Source organism: Lithobates pipiens, unplaced genomic scaffold (genome assembly GCF_037356315.1).
Source record: "Lithobates pipiens isolate NorthernLeopardFrog02 unplaced genomic scaffold, aLitPip1_a1.2 Scaffold_16, whole genome shotgun sequence".
NCBI lineage: Eukaryota > Metazoa > Chordata > Amphibia > Anura > Ranidae > Lithobates > Lithobates pipiens.
The window spans coordinates 276981978-277005752 of NW_027507748.1; the positions used below are offsets into that span (position 1 = coordinate 276981978).

General features: G+C 48.0%; 1 protein-coding gene across 6 annotated transcripts in view; it reads left to right on the forward strand.

The window, feature by feature from the left end:
• The window catches only part of LOC143982594 (protein phosphatase 1 regulatory subunit 12B-like), a 121868-nt gene that overhangs the window by 87836 nt on the left and 10257 nt on the right, over nucleotides 1-23775 (forward strand). For all 6 annotated transcript variants that reach the window (XR_013274486.1, XM_077481456.1, XM_077481458.1 and 3 more), the window contains exons 5-6: nucleotides 7849-7899; nucleotides 7975-8025. Coding sequence is in view for 5 of the 6 variants with exons in the window: in XM_077481456.1 (XP_077337582.1) it covers nucleotides 7849-7899; nucleotides 7975-8025 (102 nt within the window). In the remaining variant the exon portion in view is untranslated. The remainder of the gene's footprint in view (nucleotides 1-7848; nucleotides 7900-7974; nucleotides 8026-23775) is intronic.

Below are 23775 nucleotides of genomic sequence, written 5' to 3' on the forward strand. Positions count from 1 at the left end.
ATTGCTTCAATATGCTATGGTGGGTAGAATGTAATTAAAATACATAGCCATGTGTAAAGGAAACCTTTATTTTAACACCACAACTCCCACACATAATGACTCAGCTTTCAGGTTTTATTGCCAAAGCTTAATTGAACAAGCTGAGGTTAGACACTGACTGGTTTCCCTGCAGACATGAGACAGATTTTGAACTCTCCAACTTTAGTAAAAAAAACAAAAAAAAAAAAAACTGAAAATTGTTTCATACTTACTGTAATTTTCCTATCCTGGTGCCTATCCATGGCAGTATACTTGTGATAAGCTCCACCCCCGGAGTCCTCCCCTCAGGATAGTTGCTACCTTATAAAAATGACAACCATACCCCCCCCCAGCATTCTCCAATTATATTGAATACCATGGGAGGGCATGTATGCTGCCATGGATAGGCACCAGGAAAGGAAAATTACGGTAAGTATGAAACAATTTTCCATTTTCCCGGTGCCTCCATGTCAGCATACCTGTGATAAAAATAAATGGCTAACACCAGGGTGGGTAATGCTTCAAAAGAAAATTTTATTTAAGGAAATGTGAGAGTTGACTCAATCGCCCTTCTTTAAAACTCCACTGAAGTGAGTGCTCCTGGGTCAATTCTGTAATGACGCATGAACGTATTTGGAGACGTCCATGTGGCTGCTTTGCAAATGGTTTCCAATGACACACTTGCCCTTGCTGCCCATGAAGAAGAGACTGCTCTCATTGAAAGGGCTCTAACTGCCGGTGGATCCAGCCCTCTCACCCTATACACTTTTTGAATTGGTTTACAAATCCAAGAAGCGATAGTCCTTGATGTGGCTTCCTTCCCTTTATTCCTACCCCAAGGTAGTATAAATAGTCTATTTGATGCTCTAAAGGGGCTTGTGACCTGCAAGTAGCGTGTTAATACTTTGGAAATGTCCAACTCTTGTAGTGTCCCTGAAAGTGGATCTGTAAAAGTAGGCAGTGCCCAGGCTTCAGAGAGAGTGGCTCGGGATGAAACTTTTGGGACAAATCCTTGCACTGTCCGTAGGTCTACCCTATCCGGGAAAAAAGGCTAGGTGTTCCTTTTTCTGCTCCTAAGGCTTGCAATTCCAAGGCTCTCCTCCCTGAAGTTATTGCAACTGGAAAACCATTTTGAGAGTCAGGTTCCATAGTGAAGCGGCTTCTAATGGGATAAACGGCTGAGCCATTACAGTCCAGAACAAAAGGCAGATCCCAGGCCAGGAAGGAATGCTTTACTGGTGGACAAATTTTCTTGACTGCCTTGAAAAACTGTGTGATGAGTGCTTCTTCTGCCCATCTTTTCTGGGTACTTGCCGAAATCGCTGCCACCTGGACTTTTAGTGAACTTAGACTGAGTCCAAGGTCTAAGCTTCTTTAAAAATTCCAAGGTTACTGTAGTGGAAGGCATTGTGGGATCTGAATGCTTGTTTTCTGCAAACTTTTTGAATTTATTCCATATTTTAGAATAAATTTAATTTGTGGAGGGTTTTCTAGATTTTAGAAGAGTTGAAATCACACCTGCCGAACAGGCTAAGGATTGGAATTTTTCCCGTTCAAGATCCAAACATGTAGGTTCAGCTTGTGTGGAGCTGGGTGTATAAAACTCCCCTGTGAGAGCAGTTGCGGGAATACCAGAATCTTGAATGGGGGACAAATGCTGAGGCTCATTGCCGAGGGGAACCATGGCCTCCTCGGCCAGTAGGGAAGAATCGCCACCACTCTGACAGGTTCCCTCATCAATCGGAGCAAAAACGTCTCAATCAAAGGTCTGGGGGAAACTCGTATGCCGTCTTGCTCGAGAGGGCATCTACTGCTTCCACTCTGGAATGAGGTAGGCGGGATATAAATCTTGGCAACTTTGATTTTGTTGGGGAGGCGAACGGGTCTATTTCTGGAGGCTTCTGCAGATTCATGATCCAACTGAACACCGCTGGGTGTAGAGACCACTCGTTGTCTTGAAAACTGCTCTCGTGCCGGTCGGGACCCCCATGAGTCCGGTCGCGGGTCCCGCGGACTCTATCGCCGCGGGCATACCCGCGATGGTCCACGGGACGGCTGAATGGAGGAAGTGCCGTGTAAACAGCATTTCTCCATTCTGCCTAGCAACTAGTGACGCTGATCTCTGCTCCCATGTGATTGGAGCAGAGATCAGTGTTCACTAAATGAAAGCCCAACCCCCCCCCCCACAGTTAGCAACACACCCCTAGGAACACTTAACGCCTATACTGCCACCCACTGGTTAACCCCTTCACTGCCAGTGTCATTTACACAGGAATCAATGCATTTATATAGCAGTGATTGCTGTAGAAATGACAATGATCCCAAAAAAATGTGTCAAAAATGTCCGATGTGTCCTCCACAATGTCGCAGTCACAATAAAAATCGCTGATCACCGCCATTACTAGTAAAAAAAGAAATAATAAAAAATTATTAATAAAAATGCCATAAAACTATCCCTATTTTGTAAACGCTATAACTTTTGCGCAAACCAATCAACAATCACTTATTGCGATTTTTTTTTTTTACCAAAAATGTGTAGAAGAATACGTATCGGCTTAAACTGAGGGGAAAAAAATGTTTTTTTATATATTTTTGGGGGATATTTATTATAACAAAAAGTAAAAAATAATGCGTTTTTTTCAAAATTGTCGCTATATTTTTGTTTATAGCACAAAAAATAAAAACCACAGAGGTGATCAAATACCACCAAAAGAAAGCTCTATTTGTGGGAAAAAAAAGGACGTCAATTTTGTTTGGGAGCCACGTCGCACGACCGCGCAATTGTCAGTTAAAGTGACACAGTGCCGAATCGCAAAAAGGGGTCTGGTCTTTGACCAGCAAAATGGTCCGGTCTGTAAGTGGTTAAGGAGAAGCTTTATCTGTCATTTTCCATTCGCCTTCTATTAGGTCTTGGTGTGGCTCCTGCAGGGTCCATAGTTGACGGGCCAGGGGTAGCTACATCCAAAGTATGCAGCTGGCCACCAGGAGTGTCTTACAGAGAGGGGGTTGAGTGCATTAACTCGGCTAAACTACTCCTTTTTTTATTTTTTTATTAAATCAGTGACTTGCTCCACCTCTGCTTTTTCGTGGTCCACATACCCCTGAAAAGAGTCTTTACAGATCCGTTTATCTGTCATAGGAGTTGCACCGCATGCTCTGCATTCCCTGTTTTCCCATCTGAAAGGGCTGATCAAACAATGCCTTTTGGAAGACAACTTTCCCTTGAATGATGGTGGGAGCTAGTGGAGTGGCTGTGACCCAAACTTAGGTGTGAGCATCCACTGTGATTGCCAAAAGTCTGATTAGACATGCTCTGGTCAGAGGCATAACTAGAAACCTCAGGGCCCCGGTGCAAGAAATCAGGAAGGGGCCCCCCCCCCCCGAAAAGCATGGTTTTGATACTATATTTTTTTCCACTGTACAACAAAGTAAAACATTTCTGTGCAGCCTGTGTCCCGAGTGGAACCTGTGTCACTAGTGCAGTGGTGGTACTGGAGGTGGGTGGCGGTGGTGGTACTGGAGGGGGATGGTGGTCCTGGAGAGGGGTGGTGGTGGTACTGGAGGGGGGCTGGTGGTGGTACTGGAGGTGGGTGGCGGTGGTGGTACTGGAGGGGGATAGTGGTCCCGGAGAGGGGTGGTGGTCCTGGAGAGGGGTGGCGGTGGCACTGGAGGTGGGTGGCCGTGGTGGTCCTGGAGAGGGATAGTGGTCCTGGAGGGGGATGGTGGTCCTGGAGAGGGGTGGCGGTGGTACTGGAGGTGGGTGGCAGTGGTGGTACTGAAGGGGGGGTGGTGGTACTGGAGAGGGGTAGCGGTCCTGGAGAGGGGTGGCGGTGGTACTGGAGGGGGATGGTGGTACTGGAGGTGGGTGGCGGTGGTACTGGAGGTGGGTGGTGGTGGTACTGGAGGAGGGTGGCGATGGTACTGGAGCGGCATGGTGGTCCTGGAGAGGGGTGGCGATGGTACTGGAGGTGGGTGGCGGTGGTGGTACTAGAGGGTGGGTGGTGGTACTGGAGAGGCATGGTGGTCCTGGAGAGGGGTGGCGGTGGTACTGGAGGTGGGTGGCATGGTGGTGGTACTGGAGAGGGGGTGGCGGTGGTACTGGAGGGGGGGGTGGTGGTCCTGGAGGTGGGTGGCGGTGGTACTGAAGGTGGGTGGCACGGTGGTGGTGGTGGTACTGGAGGAGGGGTGGCGGTGGTACTGGACATCAGGATCCCCAGATACCCCCCCTTACTTTAGGGTCCCCAGAGAGCCCCCCTTACTTTAGGGTCCCTAGACAGTCACCCCCCTTAAAGAGGTTTCTCTGTACCTTGCTTGACTCCGCTGTGCACCTTGGCCCCCAGCAGATCTCTGTACCCCCCCCCCCGCACCTGGGGGGAGGCAGCGATCAGCAGCTCTATGATGTTGATGGGCGGCGGGATCTTCCTGAGTCTATACACACACTGGAGAGGGGTCAGCACGGCTGTGAGTGGAGAGCGTGTCTCATGTAACAGCAGCACGGAGACACTGGGAAACAGGAGTGAAGTTTCATTTTCCCTCGTCCTCTCTCACAAAACACAGATGATCCTGCTCCCCCTTCGGCCCCCCCTCCCCTCCTCTCTCCTGTGTTCTCCGCGGGAAATGTGAGCTTGTTAGCTTCACACCTGAATGCCCGCGGAGAACACAGGAGAGAGGAGGGGAGGGGGAGCCGAAGGGGGAGCAGGATCAGCTGTGTGTTTTGCGGGAGAGGACGAGGGAAAATGAAACTTCACTCCCGAGTCCCGGTGTCTCTGTGCTGCTGTTACATGAGACATGCTCTCCACTCACAGCCCTGTGGATAGCAACCACGCCGGGGCCCCCCCCACAGTGATGGAAGTCCAGGGCCCAGTTGCAACTGCGACTGTTGCGACCCTGATAATTCCGCCACTGGCTCTGGTGTACAGGGCTGCAACGAGAGTAACAGCGCAAGGCACTCTTTTAGACCGGTTCTTTATTTTGATTATTTAAAAAAAAAAAAAAATATGCGTGCCCTTACCTAAGAAAGCGAGGGTCTTGGTCTAACAGCGGCTGACTCATAATTGCAAGGGCAGAAAGGCGACTGGATAGGATACTAAAGAAAAGGACAGAGACACAAAGGCTTTTTTTTTTTCCTTTTTTTTTTTTGTTTATAAATGTGCCAATAATATTCCCTCCCTACTCTCCCCTACTTCTCTTCTGTTTTTTTTGTGTTTTGAAAAAAAAAAGTAAAATATTAACCACCCATAGCACTATTTTACCCCCAGGTAGAACTAAACCAACCTTTCTGCCCAAACAGATGCACCATAACTTTTCATTTATTTTATTTTTTCTCACAATGCAGCAATTGTAGCCAAGGCGCAGGAGCACTCTTCAGGCAGAACCTGCCTCCGTCAGAGCCTGCCGCCTAATAAGCCTTTCAGTGTTTAAATAAGAAAGGGGGAGGAGAATCCTCCCATCCCCCTTCCTCAGATCCGCCCTCCGCTGCAAAAGGGCGAAAATACCAACGGTTGCCAATACCCAAGATGGCACCGCCAGCGTCGTTCATCCTCGCATGCGCCGGACGGCCATGCCAGCCCTTCCGCCAATACGAGACAAACCAAACCCATAAGCCCTGCGCTTCTGCTCTCTGGCGCCAGCGAACAGAACAAACCCCATGGAAATGTTTTAACTCTGTGCACTGAAACATAAGACCAGATATAAGCAAGGATGAAAGTATGAGAGAAAAAAAGGCTCAAAAGCAAGCCCCTACCTGCCCTCACAGAGATCAGCTTAGCCTGCATGCAGGACAGTTGCCCCAAATTGGGAAGCTGCTGCTGCCCCAAAAGACCCTCTGAAGGGGCTCCCCTCTTTCCAGCGCTGTTAGCAACCCAAGACAGGGGACTGCATCTCGCCGCACAAATCAGAGGCAAGGCCACGTACTGACACTATCCGTCAGCTATGAGGAAAAAAAGGAGAATGCTGGGGGGGTATGGTTGTCATTTTTATAAGGTAGTAACTATCCTGAGGGGAGGACTCCAGGGGCGGAGCTTATCAGAGGTATGCTGCCATGGAGGCACCAGGAAAAAAAATTGTCTTAATCATTTAGGCTCCATGCACAAAAACAAATTGCACAGAAAAAATGATGGATAATAGCTAAGAAAACACTATTAGTAGCATCTAGGAGCGTTTCTGCTGGAAAAATGCTCCAAGAAACTTTTTTTTCTTTTTTTTTTTTTTCCTGCTCCTAGATGCCGAAGCTCAAAACGCTAGTAGTGTGCATGGATACATAGATCACTAAACACTATTTAGCTTCTAGGAACAGAAAAAAAATGCTAAAAGCAGCTTCTAGGAGCAGTGTGCAAGGAGCCTTATGGTCATTTATAGATAATGTCTGAAAGTTTAAGAAAGGGATACAAAAATTGAAATATATGACTTGACCAACTTTAGGTTACAATTTTTTGTCAACATTTTCTACATGCACAACTGAAGACTCGGTCTAATGTAATCAAAAGTTTTTTGTACAACAGTTGGACTGTTACAAAAGAAATTCTTTTTGGTTGCTACAGGTTACTGTACTGAAGAATCTACATTTAACCGCTTGCAGACTAGTATTCATTATACTGCGGCAGGCTGGCGTGCATGGCCGCGATATCCGCCGGCCACTCTTGATCGCTCCACAGAGAGCCAGACCTGTCAATGTAAACAAAAATCCTCTTTCTGACAGGGGAGTAGAGAGTGATAGTCTGGGAGTAAAGAGATTGCCGTTTCTGATTTCTAGGAACAGTCAGTCCACTCCCCCCACACTTAAGGCCCATACACACTATCGGACTTTTTGACAACAAACATGCAAATTGGTTGTTTTAAGGCAACATCCAACATCCGACCATGTGTACGCTCCATCGGACAAACTTTTTCGGTTTTCATTGGACTTTTGTTGGCTGTGCAAATGGACAAACTTTCCAGCAACAAAAGTCCGATGGAGCAAAGTCCGATCGTGTGTACGGAAAACCATAGGACTTTTGTACAAAGTACAAACACGCATGCTCAGAACCAATACAAAAGATCAGACAATACAGAAGTTGACCAAAGGTGGCAGTAAAGAGAAGAAAAACCACGTGATTTGGTGAAAGTTGGCTAAAAAAGTCCTGCCGTGTGTATGCAATACAAGTTCATGGCCGACGCCCTTTGTACAAAAATCCACGGGAACGTTTGTACAAAGTCCGTTCGTGTGTGAGGCTTTAGCAACATCTCTCTAGGGAACACAACCACTTGTTCGCCCCCTAGTGTTAACCCCTTTCCTGCCAGTGTAATTTCTACAGTAATCCGTGGCTATTTTTAGCAGCGATTGCTATATAAATGACACTGGTCCCAAAAAAGTATCAGAAGTGTCCAATCTGTCCGCCAGCATGTTGCAGTCCCGCTTAAAATCATTGATCACGGCCATTACAAGTAAACAAAACATAGTGGCCTAAACTGAACTGATGAATCTTTTTTTTTTTGGGGGATATTTATTATATTATTCAAAATTATCTTTTTTGTTTATAACGCAAAAAAAAAAAAACGCAGAGGTGATCAAATGCCACCAAAAGAAAGCTCTATTTGTGGGTGGAAAAAATACATACATTTTGTTCGTGTACAACATTGCATGCCTGCACAATTGTCAATGACCAGGCCTTGTTTTGCGATGCGTCACTGCTTCGCTAAGTGGGTAAATCTTTCCGCGGCTGAAGTGGTTAAATATATTAACTCTTTATTGTATAAGGCTGCTATTAAATGCATAGTTAATTTATAAGTAATCCCTATCACACTTTTTTTCACCTTTTGTTCACACATTTGTTCACATTATATGAATTTCAGAAACAGGACCAATCATCAAGTCAGGCTGGATTGCTAGAGGCTGAAAAGAGAGTAAGTGGTCAATGTTCTTCCTTCCTAACTACTGGTTTAGAGATAAATAGAGCTAATTTTTATTTTCTTTTACAGGAGAAGAGGGTCTTGGAACGCAGGATGACAGACATGGAAGATGATCTTAAGGTAACAAATTAAAATAAAATTTATTGACTGACTTGTAAATTCCATATCTTGAAGTACAATAAAGGACATGGGCTGGATATTCATAGATGGGTGATTGGGCACCGGCAAAACTTTTGGACACTTCCCCTAGGGCGAACCCCTAAAACCCTACCCCACTTCTGGAGAACTGAGTTAGTTTTTTTAGCAAGCCATGCAGAGTAACACAGGAACAGTGGTGCCCTGTGTCTTGCACTGTACCCAAAGATATTAAACTTACAGGCAAGTCAAAATTCCTTTGACTTTAATCTTGCAGCACAGGACACAGGCTGAATATTTATAGACCCTGGGACATCCCCAGGCAAGGCATCAAAAGGGTGGCCAACAGCAAGGCAAACACAAATGTACCAGTGACTCAACATAACAGCAAAGGGTCAAAGACCCAACTCAGAGTGCCATCAACTTGGTTGAACTTGGAAAACATATGAACTGAATAGCAGGGGGCAGCTTCACACAGGGACTTGGGCAGCACCAGGAGCCATTAGCCTTTAATAATAACACTTTAACTATTTTTAATCTACTCAGATCTGGTCACGTGATCCCACAGCTGCAGATTTCAGTGAGCAGATGCTGCCGGAGACAGAAGGGAGTGCTGATAACAGCTGGGCCAAAGAGTGCTGTCATGGCTCCTGAAATACACAGCCATTGTCATGCACTCCCTCACACATAGCTGCAGGATCATGTAACCATAGCAGATTAAAATAGGGAAGTAAACAGATGTTTTAATGTATAACATAGTTTTGCAATGATTCTCAGAGGGGTAAAACCTATTCAGAAGAAACCCAATCGTCACCTTGTGGGCCTGGTGAAACTAATAATAGCAGAAGTGAGTATATCTATATTGGCAAGCATTTTGCATGAAGCCATAGCACCAGGTTGATTGGAAGGCTGGGGTGAGCCTCTGTATCTTCAAAGTTTTTCATGTCTACCCCTTCTAAGGGAGATGGTTCCACTTCTGACTCGGGTAGTAAAGTTAAAAGTGGAGAAGAAGCCTGGGCCCTGGACAGTAATGAATGAAGGCCATTCATTTTCTCAGCAGTTCTGACATAGTTGGAGGAAAATCTGCCTTGGTCAGATAGAGTACACCTCTTGTAGTGTCAAAGAGAGCTAGAATTGGGAGCAGAGACCAGAATCTGTGCCTAGACACTGTATACAGCAGGGTCCCCAGAGTCCTCCCCAACATCAGGGTCCTTGGCGTCCCCCCTCAGGTCAGGGTCCTTGTGGTTTCTCAGCATTAACTCGGGGTCCCCAGAGCCTCCTCCCTTACATAAGGGTCCACAGCATCACCTACAATGAAACACGGGTGTCAAACCCCGCCCTCTTCACAAATGTATGACAAAAGATTGGTCAACCTCACGCCATGCTGTCACTTACACAGCAATGCCACTCTCAGCCACACCCTGCACAAAGATTTTTCAGCTTGTGGGACCACAATCTAGGTAACAGATCGAGAGCAATTGTCACGGTGTTTAGTTAACTAAGCTATTAACTCTTTAATCTGCCACCACCTACTTTTACCAAAAAGCAGGAATATTTCACAAGATTAGCAATACTAATTATGATTTTAAAATGTCTGTACACACACACTGTCATCACAGACCGGTATATTCAGAGATGTATCATATACAGTGGCGCTCTTCACGAGATAAGTATTCTTTTAGTTTGCATTAAATCCTTTAAAAAAAATAGGATTTTTATAATAGCTTACTATTAAAATCCTTTTCTTGGTGTACATCACGGGACACAGAGCCATAGTAGTTACTATGTAGGTTAAAGGCCACCTTTAGGTGATTGACACTGGCACATCCTAAGACAGGAAGTTCACTTCCTATATAACCCCTCCCACTACAGGGAGCACCTCAGTTTTTGTAGCAAAGCAATATACGTGTATTAAGAGAGGAGGGACCTCTGTGTCCTGTGATGTACTCCAAAAAAAAGGATTTTACAGGTAAGCTGTTATAAAAATCCTATTTTCTTTATTGTACAACACAAAGCCATAGTAGTTACTATGTGGGATGTTCCAGAGCAGTGCCAACTGAGGGGAGGGAGACAACAAAAGAAGGGCACCATGAGATCAGAGGACTTGTACTTCTGCCTGCAGCACACTGTACCCAAAGGCTATATCCTCATGCCTTTTTACATCTACCTGATAGAATCTGGTAAATGTATGGACTGAAGACCAAGTTGCGGCCTTGCATATTTGAGCCATGGAGGTTTGGTGACTCGCTGCCCATGAAGCACTAACAGGTAGAGTGCGCTTTGATTTGAGGGGTGGAATTTTCCTCTTCAACCCATAAGCTTGAACAATTACTTTCCAAATCCATTTAGAAATAGTAGATTTTAATGCTGCCTGGCCTCTTTTAGGACTTTAAGGCAACACAAACAGAACAATCTGAGCGTTTTTTCCAATCTGAGCAGTCGACCTTCAAGTAAACTTTGACTGCTCTCACCACATCAAGAGAATGTAGTTACTTCACTTCTGTAGATCAGGGTTCTGGAAAAAATGAAGGTAGAACAATATCCTGATTTAGATGAAAACCTGATACTACCTTTGGTAGAACGTTAGGATGAGGACGCAAAACTACCCTATCCTTATGAATAATTAAATATGGCTCTTTACAAGAAACGGCACCCAAATCTGATACCTTGCAGAAGATATGGCTACCAGAAAAACTAGTTTCCTGGTCAAAAGGACAAAGGGAATATGTTGTATTGGCTCAAAAAGGCTGTTTTTGTAATGCCGACAGCACTAAATTCAAGTCCCAAGGGTTCAGGGTAGACCTAACCAGTGGATTAAACCACGTTACCGTCTGACTAAAGCTATGGACCAAAGAATGTGAAGCAAGTGGTCATTGAAATAATACCAATAAGGCCGGGACCTGGCCTTTGATAGTACTCAAGGCCAGCTTCATCTCTAACCCCATTTGCAGAAAGTCAAGGATTCTACCTATGACATACTACTTGGGGTGCCAACCCCTGGATTCACACCAGGAAACAATTGCCTTCCAGACTCTGTAACATATGATTCTAGAGGCCGGTTTCCTTTCATTAATCTAGGTAGATACCATTGGGCCTGATAGCCCATGCTTCCTCAGAATGTGGGACTCAACAGCCAAAGCATTAAATTTAGCGTTTGTAGGTAGGATGGAATACCAGACTTTGCGAAAGTAGGTCTGGATTTGGTAGTAGGGTCCATGGGTCCCCTACCGCCATCCTTATGTTCTCTGCATACCAAGATCTTCTTGGCCACAAGAATCACCGACTTCCCTTCCTGCTTGATCCCGCAAAGAAGTCATGGAAGTAGCAGAATAGGAGGGAATGCATAAATCGGTGAGAACTGATTCCACAGGACCACCAAGGAATCTGTTCCGCATGCTAGCGGATCCCTTGTTCTTGACACAAAGTTGTCGATCTTCTTGTTGATCTATGTCCGGGATCCCCCATCTTTGGCATGTTGCCAGGAAGATCTTAGGGTGAAGGGACTGTTCCCCTGGAACACCTGCTGGCTACTCAAATAGTCCTTCTGCCAATTTTCTATTCCTGGAACAAAGACTGCCGCTAGGCAAGGTACATTGTTTTCTGCAAAGGTTAGGACATGATTCACCTCTCTGGGCCGTACGACTTCTTGTGCCCCCTGCCCTCAGGGCCAAGTGCGTTGCCTGAATCTCCAGAATGTTGATGGGCAAGGCCATTTCTGATTTGGACCATTTCCCTTGGACAATCGCCTCTTCCAGGACTGCTCCCCAACCCAAAGGCTGGCATCTGTTACCACCTTCTAGGTAACTGGTAGGAAGGATTTTCCCTTTTGCAGATTCTTGGTTATTAACCACCAACTGAGGCTCTGGCACACCCTTAGAGACAGACACATTGGGAAATCTAGAGCTTGGACCGTCTTGTTTCAAGCTAATGGGATACTGTTTTTCAGCGGCCTCGAATGAAACTGAGCATTTCAAACGGCCTCGAATGAAGCCACCATATTTCCCCACAACCTCATGCAAAGCCGAATAGAAGGATTCTTTTTTGCTTTGACCATCTGAATCAGTTCCTTCATGGCGCTGATCTTTGCCTGGGACAAGAATACCATTTTCTGGGCTGTGATCAGACCCAAGTATTCTAATCTCCCTGATGGTTTTAAGGATGATTTTTCTAGGTTGAGAATCCAACCTAGGTATTCCAGGTAGTTGACTGTCGTGACCATACTTTGGTCTATCAAGAGCAAATCGTCTAGTTAAGCTATAATCGTTATACCTTGCCCCTTAATCTGGCTATATGAGGGGCCAGGACCTTTTGTAGCTCTGCCTTTCAGTCTAGCTACTGCACCTCGCATGTTTACAAACTGAAAATTAAGATTTTCTACCTGGAAGCGTAGATATTTCTCGTGAGCTGGGAAAATGGGCCCATGGAGGTATGCATCCTTGATGTCGCTTGATGCTAGAAGTTATCCACCTTGTAGGATGGAGACCACTGTTCGGATTGACTCCATGTGAAGAGCGGATATTCAGTAACCGGTTTAGATCTTTGAGATCTAGAATGGGTCTGACATCTCCATTTGGTTTTGGGACCGTGAAAAGGTTTGAACAAAACCTCAATCCCTGCTCTTTCATGGGGACCACCAAGATCACTTTTTGAGACAAGACGGTCCAGTGCTTGAAAGACTTATTTTTCTCTGGATCCCTGAACGTTTGATCAGAGAAAACGAAATCTAGTTTGTACCCTAGAGCTATTGAGGAAGTCACCCATCTGTCTCAACACTTGTCAGGAAATGTTACATCCGCTGGTAATAATCTGTCTTTTGGTGTACAGTAGTGAGGTCCAGCAGCAGGTGTCTCCTGGTAGTTTGAAACTGTCAGGAGAGCTTTTCCCTGCTGATGTTATGTCATCTTTTGGCTGCAGTCCTGGTGTCCACCAGCGGATGGATCCTGGCAGTGTGGAGCAGACAGCACCTCCTGCAATCAGGTGTCACTTGAGGCCAATCACAGGCCTATAAATACCCAGCAAGCACTCACATGTTTGCCTTGGTTTTGTCCTTGAGCCCCGACCTGCATCCTGTTACCTGTTATCCTGAACCTTGATTCCTGCAGCCTGAACCTGTTGTGCCTGATCCTGTCTATTCCTGCATCCCTGGAACCTTGTCCTGCAACTCGATCCCTTTCTCCTTATTCCCCCATCTGCTGACCTCCTGTTTATGACTAGTGATGGCCGAACGGTTCGCCCGGCGGTCGTTTCGCGGCGAATTTCCGACTTTCGCCGTCCGCGGGTTCGAACGCCTTTTTCCGTCGTTCGCCCCGGCGGACTTACGTGTTTAATGTATACAAGAACTTTAACCTTTCGTGACACGTTTATCATGTGTTACAGGACAACCAATTGAGACATGACAGCTCATGGACACTTGGACATTCCCCCTAACCTATAAATACACCCGATCCGGTGGCCATTTTACATTCTTTCTTCTGTCACTGTAGGGAAAGGATCCTGTGTGGAGTAGGGACAGAGAAAACGCTAGCTATTTGGTACACAAAAGTTCTTTTCAGGACTGGTATAGGTGTTAGGTCAGCAGCCTGAGTTTCTTTTGTCAGTTTAGATAAAGGGACAGAGCGCTGTATGCTGCTATTTTAGGGACAGCTCAGCCAGATTAGTCTTTCTTCATCATCATCATCATCATCATCATTAGCTGTTACTATCAGGTCCACAAAAGAGCTGTTCCAGCTAATCGTTCCAGCCTACTCTTTTTTGCCAATTTGTATAGGGACAGGCAGGAAGCAGTGTGTCAGGCAGTGAGGATAATTTTAAAGACTTGCTGTTACTATTAGTTCCACAAAGGTTCTTTTCAGGACTGGTATCAGTGGTACGGTAATAGGCTTGTACACGTATAATATTCTTTCTTCCAAATATAGAAAGAATATTATACTTGACTGCTGCCCTTCTGCTGCAGTCTGCTAATCATTCACAACTCACTTGTTCCACAAAGCTCTTTATCAGGACTGGTAACTTGGTCTGTCTAGGGTGCTACGGTACATAGGCTTGGGTGCGGTACAGTCTGCTGTTCTGTAAGGACCGCTATCGGTCCACAATACATAGGGTTGCCGTGCACTACTGCTGACCGCTGCCCTATACTGCAGCAGTCCTTCATTGGTATAGGGACTGACGTACAGTCTGCTAATCACTAACACACAACCTGCTTGGTCCACAAAAGTTCTTATAAGGACTGGTAACTTGGTATAGGGTGCTACGGTACATAGGCCTGAGTGCGTTACAGTCTGCTGTTCTGTAAGGACCGCTATCGGTCCACAATACATAGGGTTGCCGTGCACTACTGCTGACCGCTGCCCTATACTGCAGCAGTCCTTCAGCGGTATAGGGACTGACGCACAGTCTGCTAAACACTAACACACAACCTGCTTGGTCCACAAAAGTTTTTATAAGGACTGGTAACTTGGTATAGGGTGCTACGGTACATAGGCCTGAGTGCAGTACAGTCTGCTGTTCTGTAAGGACCGCTATCGGTCCACAATACATAGGGTTGCCGTGCACTACTGCTGACCGCTGCCCTATACTGCAGCAGTCCTTCATTGGTATAGGGACTGACGTACAGTCTGCTAATCACTAACACACAACCTGCTTGGTCCACAAAAGTTCTTATAAGGACTGGTAACTTGGTATAGGGTGCTACGGTACATAGGCCTGAGTGCGTTACAGTCTGCTGTTCTGTAAGGACCGCTATCGGTCCACAATACATAGGGTTGCCGTGCACTACTGCTGACCGCTGCCCTATACTGCAGCAGTCCTTCATTGGTATAGGGACTGACGTACAGTCTGCTAATCACTAACACACAACCTGCTTGTTCCACAAAAGTTCTTATAAGGACTGGTAACTTGGTATAGGGTGCTACGGTACATAGGCCTGAGTGCGTTACAGTCTGCTGTTCTGTAAGGACCGCTATCGGTCCACAATACATAGGGTTGCCGTGCACTACTGCTGACCGCTGCCCTATACTGCAGCAGTCCTTCATTGGTATAGGGACTGACGTACAGTCTGCTAATCACTAACACACAACCTGCTTGGTCCACAAAAGTTCTTATAAGGACTGGTAACTTGGTATAGGGTGCTACGGTACATAGGCCTGAGTGCGTTACAGTCTGCTGTTCTGTAAGGACCGCTATCGGTCCACAATACATAGGGTTGCCGTGCACTACTGCTGACCGCTGCCCTATACTGCAGCAGTCCTTCAGCGGTATAGGGACTGACGCACAGTCTGCTAAACACTAACACACAACCTGCTTGGTCCACAAAAGTTTTTATAAGGACTGGTAACTTGGTATAGGGTGCTACGGTACATAGGCCTGAGTGCAGTACAGTCTGCTGTTCTGTAAGGACCGCTATCGGTCCACAATACATAGGGTTGCCGTGCACTACTGCTGACCGCTGCCCTATACTGCAGCAGTCCTTCATTGGTATAGGGACTGACGTACAGTCTGCTAATCACTAACACACAACCTGCTTGTTCCACAAAAGTTCTTATAAGGACTGGTAACTTGGTATAGGGTGCTACGGTACATAGGCTTGAGTGCGGTACAGTCTGCTGTTCTGTAAGGACCGCTATCGGTCCACAATAGATAGGGTTGACGTGCACCACTGCTGACCGCTGCCCTATACTGCAGCAGTCCTTCAGCGGTATAGGGACTGACGTACAGTCTGCTAAACACTAATACACAACCTGCTTGGTCCACAAAAGTTCTTATAAGGACTGGTAACTTGGTATAGGGTGCTACGGTACATAGGCTTGAGTGCGGTACAGTCTGCTGTTCTGTAAGGACCGCTATCGGTCCACAATAGATAGGGTTGACGTGCACCACTGCTGACCGCTGCCCTATACTGCAGCAGTCCTTCAGCGGTATAGGGACTGACGCACAGTCTGCTAAACACTAACACACAACCTGCTTGGTCCACAAAAGTTTTTATAAGGACTGGTAACTTGGTATAGGGTGCTACGGTACATAGGCCTGAGTGCGTTACAGTCTGCTGTTCTGTAAGGACCGCTATCGGTCCACAATACATAGGGTTGCCGTGCACTACTGCTGACCGCTGCCCTATACTGCAGCAGTCCTTCATTGGTATAGGGACTGACGTACAGTCTGCTAATCACTAACACACAACCTGCTTGGTCCACAAAAGTTCTTATAAGGACTGGTAACTTGGTATAGGGTGCTACGGTACATAGGCCTGAGTGCGTTACAGTCTGCTGTTCTGTAAGGACCGCTATCGGTCCACAATACATAGGGTTGCCGTGCACTACTGCTGACCGCTGCCCTATACTGCAGCAGTCCTTCAGCGGTATAGGGACTGACGCACAGTCTGCTAAACACTAACACACAACCTGCTTGGTCCACAAAAGTTCTTATAAGGACTGGTAACTTGGTATAGGGTGCTACGGTACATAGGCTTGAGTGCGGTACAGTCTGCTGTTCTGTAAGGACCGCTATCGGTCCACAATAGATAGGGTTGACGTGCACCACTGCTGACCGCTGCCCTATACTGCAGCAGTCCTTCATTGGTATAGGGACTGACGTACAGTCTGCTAATCACTAACACACAACCTGCTTGGTCCACAAAAGTTCTTATAAGGACTGGTAACTTGGTATAGGGTGCTACGGTACATAGGCCTGAGTGCGTTACAGTCTGCTGTTCTGTAAGGACCGCTATCGGTCCACAATACATAGGGTTGCCGTGCACTACTGCTGACCGCTGCCCTATACTGCAGCAGTCCTTCAGCGGTATAGGGACTGACGCACAGTCTGCTAAACACTAACACACAACCTGCTTGGTCCACAAAAGTTTTTATAAGGACTGGTAACTTGGTATAGGGTGCTACGGTACATAGGCCTGAGTGCAGTACAGTCTGCTGTTCTGTAAGGACCGCTATCGGTCCACAATACATAGGGTTGCCGTGCACTACTGCTGACCGCTGCCCTATACTGCAGCAGTCCTTCATTGGTATAGGGACTGACGTACAGTCTGCTAATCACTAACACACAACCTGCTTGGTCCACAAAAGTTCTTATAAGGACTGGTAACTTGGTATAGGGTGCTACGGTACATAGGCCTGAGTGCGTTACAGTCTGCTGTTCTGTAAGGACCGCTATCGGTCCACAATACATAGGGTTGCCGTGCACTACTGCTGACCGCTGCCCTATACTGCAGCAGTCCTTCATTGGTATAGGGACTGACGTACAGTCTGCTAATCACTAACACACAACCTGCTTGTTCCACAAAAGTTCTTATAAGGACTGGTAACTTGGTATAGGGTGCTACGGTACATAGGCCTGAGTGCGTTACAGTCTGCTGTTCTGTAAGGACCGCTATCGGTCCACAATACATAGGGTTGCCGTGCACTACTGCTGACCGCTGCCCTATACTGCAGCAGTCCTTCATTGGTATAGGGACTGACGTACAGTCTGCTAATCACTAACACACAACCTGCTTGGTCCACAAAAGTTCTTATAAGGACTGGTAACTTGGTATAGGGTGCTACGGTACATAGGCCTGAGTGCGTTACAGTCTGCTGTTCTGTAAGGACCGCTATCGGTCCACAATACATAGGGTTGCCGTGCACTACTGCTGACCGCTGCCCTATACTGCAGCAGTCCTTCAGCGGTATAGGGACTGACGCACAGTCTGCTAAACACTAACACACAACCTGCTTGGTCCACAAAAGTTTTTATAAGGACTGGTAACTTGGTATAGGGTGCTACGGTACATAGGCCTGAGTGCAGTACAGTCTGCTGTTCTGTAAGGACCGCTATCGGTCCACAATACATAGGGTTGCCGTGCACTACTGCTGACCGCTGCCCTATACTGCAGCAGTCCTTCATTGGTATAGGGACTGACGTACAGTCTGCTAATCACTAACACACAACCTGCTTGTTCCACAAAAGTTCTTATAAGGACTGGTAACTTGGTATAGGGTGCTACGGTACATAGGCTTGAGTGCGGTACAGTCTGCTGTTCTGTAAGGACCGCTATCGGTCCACAATAGATAGGGTTGACGTGCACCACTGCTGACCGCTGCCCTATACTGCAGCAGTCCTTCAGCGGTATAGGGACTGACGTACAGTCTGCTAAACACTAATACACAACCTGCTTGGTCCACAAAAGTTCTTATAAGGACTGGTAACTTGGTATAGGGTGCTACGGTACATAGGCTTGAGTGCGGTACAGTCTGCTGTTCTGTAAGGACCGCTATCGGTCCACAATAGATAGGGTTGACGTGCACCACTGCTGACCGCTGCCCTATACTGCAGCAGTCCTTCAGCGGTATAGGGACTGACGCACAGTCTGCTAAACACTAACACACAACCTGCTTGGTCCACAAAAGTTTTTATAAGGACTGGTAACTTGGTATAGGGTGCTACGGTACATAGGCCTGAGTGCGTTACAGTCTGCTGTTCTGTAAGGACCGCTATCGGTCCACAATACATAGGGTTGCCGTGCACTACTGCTGACCGCTGCCCTATACTGCAGCAGTCCTTCATTGGTATAGGGACTGACGTACAGTCTGCTAATCACTAACACACAACCTGCTTGGTCCACAAAAGTTCTTATAAGGACTGGTAACTTGGTATAGGGTGCTACGGTACATAGGCCTGAGTGCGTTACAGTCTGCTGTTCTGTAAGGACCGCTATCGGTCCACAATACATAGGGTTGCCGTGCACTACTGCTGACCGCTGCCCTATACTGCAGCAGTCCTTCAGCGGTATAGGGACTGACGCACAGTCTGCTAAACACTAACACACAACCTGCTTGGTCCACAAAAGTTCTTATAAGGACTGGTAACTTGGTATAGGGTGCTACGGTACATAGGCTTGAGTGCGGTACAGTCTGCTGTTCTGTAAGGACCGCTATCGGTCCACAATAGATAGGGTTGACGTGCACCACTGCTGACCGCTGCCCTATACTGCAGCAGTCCTTCAGCGGTATAGGGACTGACGTACAGTCTGCTAAACACTAATACACAACCTGCTTGGTCCACAAAAGTTCTTATAAGGACTGGTAACTTGGTATAGGGTGCTACGGTACATAGGCTTGAGTGCGGTACAGTCTGCTGTTCTGTAAGGACCGCTATAGGTCCACAATAGATAGGGTTGACGTGCACCACTGCTGACCGCTCACCTATACTGCAGCAGTCCTTCAGCGGTATAGGGACTAAGAGTTTTGTCACAGGGTCATTTAAAAAATGACATGCAGAGGAAGAGGCAGGCCCTTCCGCAGGGGTGGTAGGGGTAGGGCAGGAGCAACAGGCTTGAGCCAAAGTGGGAAGTTGCAGAAGGTGCGTTCAATTACTTTAAAGGATGCACCAGACTTGGTTGAGTGGCTCGCTCAGCCTTACTCTTCTGCACCCTCCTCATCCTCTCGATCTGCACCCTCTTCTTCACTCTCTGCTATGTGCACCCCCAAAGACACTACCACCAACAACACGACCACCACCACCACCACCACATACCTTCCGCTTGAGTCACTGGAATTATTTTCCGATCCATATCAAGAGGACATTTCTGATGCGCAGCCACTCTTGGTATTGGATCAGGAAGAGGAGGTAGCAACAAGCGCTACTCAGCAGTCTGACGCCAGTACCCAGATCAGCCCAAGGAGGAGGTTGGTCCCCGGTGTTGCTGCCTACTCTACTTATAGCGGTGGGGAAGGTGACGTTGATGATGACGTGTCTAGTGATGTCACGTGGGTGCCCACAAGAGAGGAAGAGGAGGGGAGTTCAGAGGGAGATATGGACCAGCAGATAGGGAGGAGAAGCAGCAATGACTTACATTGCACAGCAGGGACAAAGCAGACTGCAAATGTATCAGGAGCGAGTCATCGACCATGTACGGTCACATCTGGCGCTCCCAGGACACCGGCACATGGCTCCGCAGTGTGGGCTTTTTTTAACGTGTCCGCTGCTGACAATAGCGTTGCCATCTGCAATCTTTGCAGTCAACGCGTTAGTCGCGGTAAGCCCAATACTCACCTAGGGACGACCGCCTTAAGAAGGCACATGAGCAGCCATCACCGAGCCCAGTGGGAGCAACGGAACACACAAAGCCACACTGCAGGCTCTCACCGTCCAGCCTCGTCTTCTACTTCTCCTTCTCCTCTCTCCTCACAATTGTCCTCCACTCCACCTTCCATCACGCCAAGCTCACATTTTTCTGCAAAAAGGCAGGCTTCCGTGGGCCTAATGTTTGAGCGTAAAAAAATGATGACGCCGGATAACCCTCTTGCCCAACGGTTGGCGGCTGGCTTGTCAGAACTCATAGCCCGCCAACTACTGCCATATAAACTGGTGGACTCGGAGGCCTTTCGCAAATTTGTGGCCATTGGAACACCACAATGGAAGGTCCCAGGAAGGAAGTATTTCTCAGAGAAGGGCATCCCAGAGCTATATGGCCATGTTCAGCGGCAAGTGAATGTATCTCTGGCACACAGTGTCGGTGCCAAGATACATCTGACCACAGACACGTGGTCTAGCAAACACGGGCAGGGAAGGTATATCAGTTTTACTGCCCACTGGGTGAACCTTCTGACGGCCGTCAAGCATGTAACCCGTGGCACCCGTGTAGATTTGGTTTTACCGCCACGGATTGCATGCAGGCCTGACTCTTCTTCTCCTCCTCCTACTCCATCCTCCTCCCTCTCCTCCTCAGCTGCCTCCTCCTTTTCCGCTGCTAGCGTCTCTTCCACTGCACCGCCCAAGCTCCCCAGAACCTATTCCACATGCCAGGTGAGACGTTGCCATGCCGTGCTGCGTCTGTTGTGCCTGGAAGCAAAGAGCCACACTGGCCCGGCACTCCTTTCAGCTTTGCGTTCACAGGCAGATGAGTGGCTAACACCGCTCAATTTGACAGTTGGTAAAGTGGTGTGTGACAACGGTGCCAATCTGCTTAGCGCATTGAAACAGGGCAAAATCACGCACGTGCCGTGCATGGCACACGTCTTAAACTTGGTCGTGCAGCGATTCCTTGTCAAATACCCTGGGGTCCAGGACATCTTGCGGCAGGCAAGGAAAATCTCGGCCCATTTCAGAAGATCTTACACGGCCATGGCTCGCCTTGCTGACATTCAGCGGCGACACCATCTGCCGGTCAGACGTCTTATTTGCGATTGCCCGACGCGATGGAACTCAACCTTCTATATGCTTGATAGGCTGCTCCAGCAGAAACGTGCAGTTAACGTCTACCTGTATGAACTCTGCGAAAGAAACGGTTCTGGGGAGCTGGGTTTTTTTTCACCGCGCCAGTGGCTGCTCATGCGCGACACATGCAGACTTCTGCGGCCATTTGAGGAGATCACCAAACTGGTCAGTCGCAGCCATGGCGCCATCAGTGACATGGTACCTTATGCCTTCTTTCTGGAGCGTGCATTGCGTCGTGTCATTGATCAGGCTGTGGAGGAGCAGGAGCGGGAAGATGAGGAAGTCGCAATGCTGGATGAATTCCCAGGGGGGGCTACTCTATCTGAGACAAGTCAACAACAGGAGTCTGATGAGGAGTCAGAGGAGGATGGTGCCGGGGCGGATGAGCAGGAGCAAGAAGAGCATGCTTTAAACCTTTCTGGGATCCCTGTTGTGCGAGGATGGGGAGAGGAGAATGAAGAGGACGACATTATCCTGGATGATGAGCAGGAGCCAGGCCACCACACCGCTTCCACTTTAGTGCAAATGGGGGCCTTCATGCTCCAGTGTTTTAATAGGGACCCCCGTATAAAAAGCATGAGGGTCAAGGACCAGTACTGGGTGGCAACGTACTTAGACCCCCGGTACAAACACAAAATGGCGGAAATGTTACCGCCGTCGCAGAGGGCTGTCAGAATGCAGCACTTCCAGGCCTTGCTTCGAGAAATGCTGCATTCTGCTTTTGCGTGCGCTGGCAGAGGAGCAATTCCCACTCCCAGAGAAGGATTTGCGGGTACCAATCCAACAGCGCCTGCAAGAAGAGGCCGGTTTGAAGATGTGTTGGTGACTTCGGATATGAGGTCATTCTTTCAGCCGACCCATCGACAGGTGTCATCCGGATCCAGCATCAGGGAACGCCTAGACCGTCAGGTGTCCGACTACATTGGGTTAACGGCCGATGTGGACGCTCTGAGGAGTGATGAACCCCTAGACTACTGGGTGGGCAGGCTTGACCTCTGGCCAGAGCTTGCCCAATTTGCAATCGAACTGTTGGCTTGCCCCTCATCCAGTGTCCTGTCCGAAAGGACGTTCAGCGCAGCAGGGGGGATTGTGACCGATAAGCGTACTCGCCTAGCTCACCACAGTGTTAACTACCTCACATTTCTAAAAATGAATGAGGCATGGATCTCGGAGGAATTCAACACATGTGATCAGTAGACCATGTATATGTCTATAAACAATTTTTGGAATCAAGCACACAGACCTTCTTAATTCATTTGGCTCACTTCCCTGACCCAAAAAAGCACACCGTACTATATGCCCCTACCCTCCTCTTTGAAGAGGTTGAGCGGTGTCATATTTCTACTGGGGCTGCTTATTATGAGGGGTTCCCACCATCCCTGTGCTGTGCTGACTTCCTCCTGGGTGTTCTTATTATGAGGGGCTCCCACCATCCCTGTGCTGTGCTGACTTCCTCCTGGGTGTTCTTATTATGAGGGGCTCCCACCATCCCTGTGCTGTGCTGACTTCCTCCTGGGGGTTCTTATTATGAGGGGATCACACCATCCCTGTGCTGTGCTGACTTCCTCCTGGGGCTGCTTACGGTGCTGCTGTCAGCGCTGTATGTCACGGAGCTGCTGTCAGCGCTGTATGTCACGGAGCTGCTGTCAGCGCTGTATGTCACGGAGCTGCTGTCAGCGCTGTATGTCACGGAGCTGCTGTCAGCGCTGTATGTCACGGAGCTGCTGTCAGCGCTGTATGTCACGGAGCTGCTGTCAGCGCTGTATGTCACGGAGCTGCTGTCAGCGCTGTATGTCACGGAGCTGCTGTCAGCGCTGTATGTCACGGAGCTGCTGTCAGCGCTGTATGTCACGGTGCTGCTGTCAGCGCTGTATGTCACGGAGCTGCTGTCAGCGCTGTATGTCACGGAGCTGCTGTCAGTGCTGTATGTCACGGAGCTGCTGTCAGCGCTGTATGTCACGGAGCTGCTGTCAGCGCTGTATGTCACGGAGCTGCTGTCAGCGCTGTATGTCACGGTGCTGCTGTCAGCGCTGTATGTCACGGAGCTGCTGTCAGCGCTGTATGTCACGGAGCTGCTGTCAGCGCTGTATGTCACGGAGCTGCTGTCAGCGCTGTATGTCACGGAGCTGCTGTCAGCGCTGTATGTCACGGAGCTGCTGTCAGCGCTGTATGTCACGGTGCTGATGTCAGTGCTCTGTATTACGGTGCTGCTGTCAGTGCTCTGTATCTCCTGCACCCTCTTGTTTGCCTACCCTGGTCCCTGACCTTCCCTCTCCTCCATTGCCTTCATTAGCTCCATAGTCCTGAATTGTCAGAACAATTTCCCAAATAAAAAAAAAATGCTTGTAGTTATCGATCCCAAATTCACCTCATACATGTATTATGCTATTGTCCAGGTGGTGGGACTACGTGCTACCCCCTAATAATTACCCCGTGGCCGCAAATTCGACCTAAAGGTTTGCGAAATTCGCCTCCCATTGAAGTCAATGGAGCCCGCGGCGAACGGTCGTTTTCGCGAACGTTTGTGTCCGT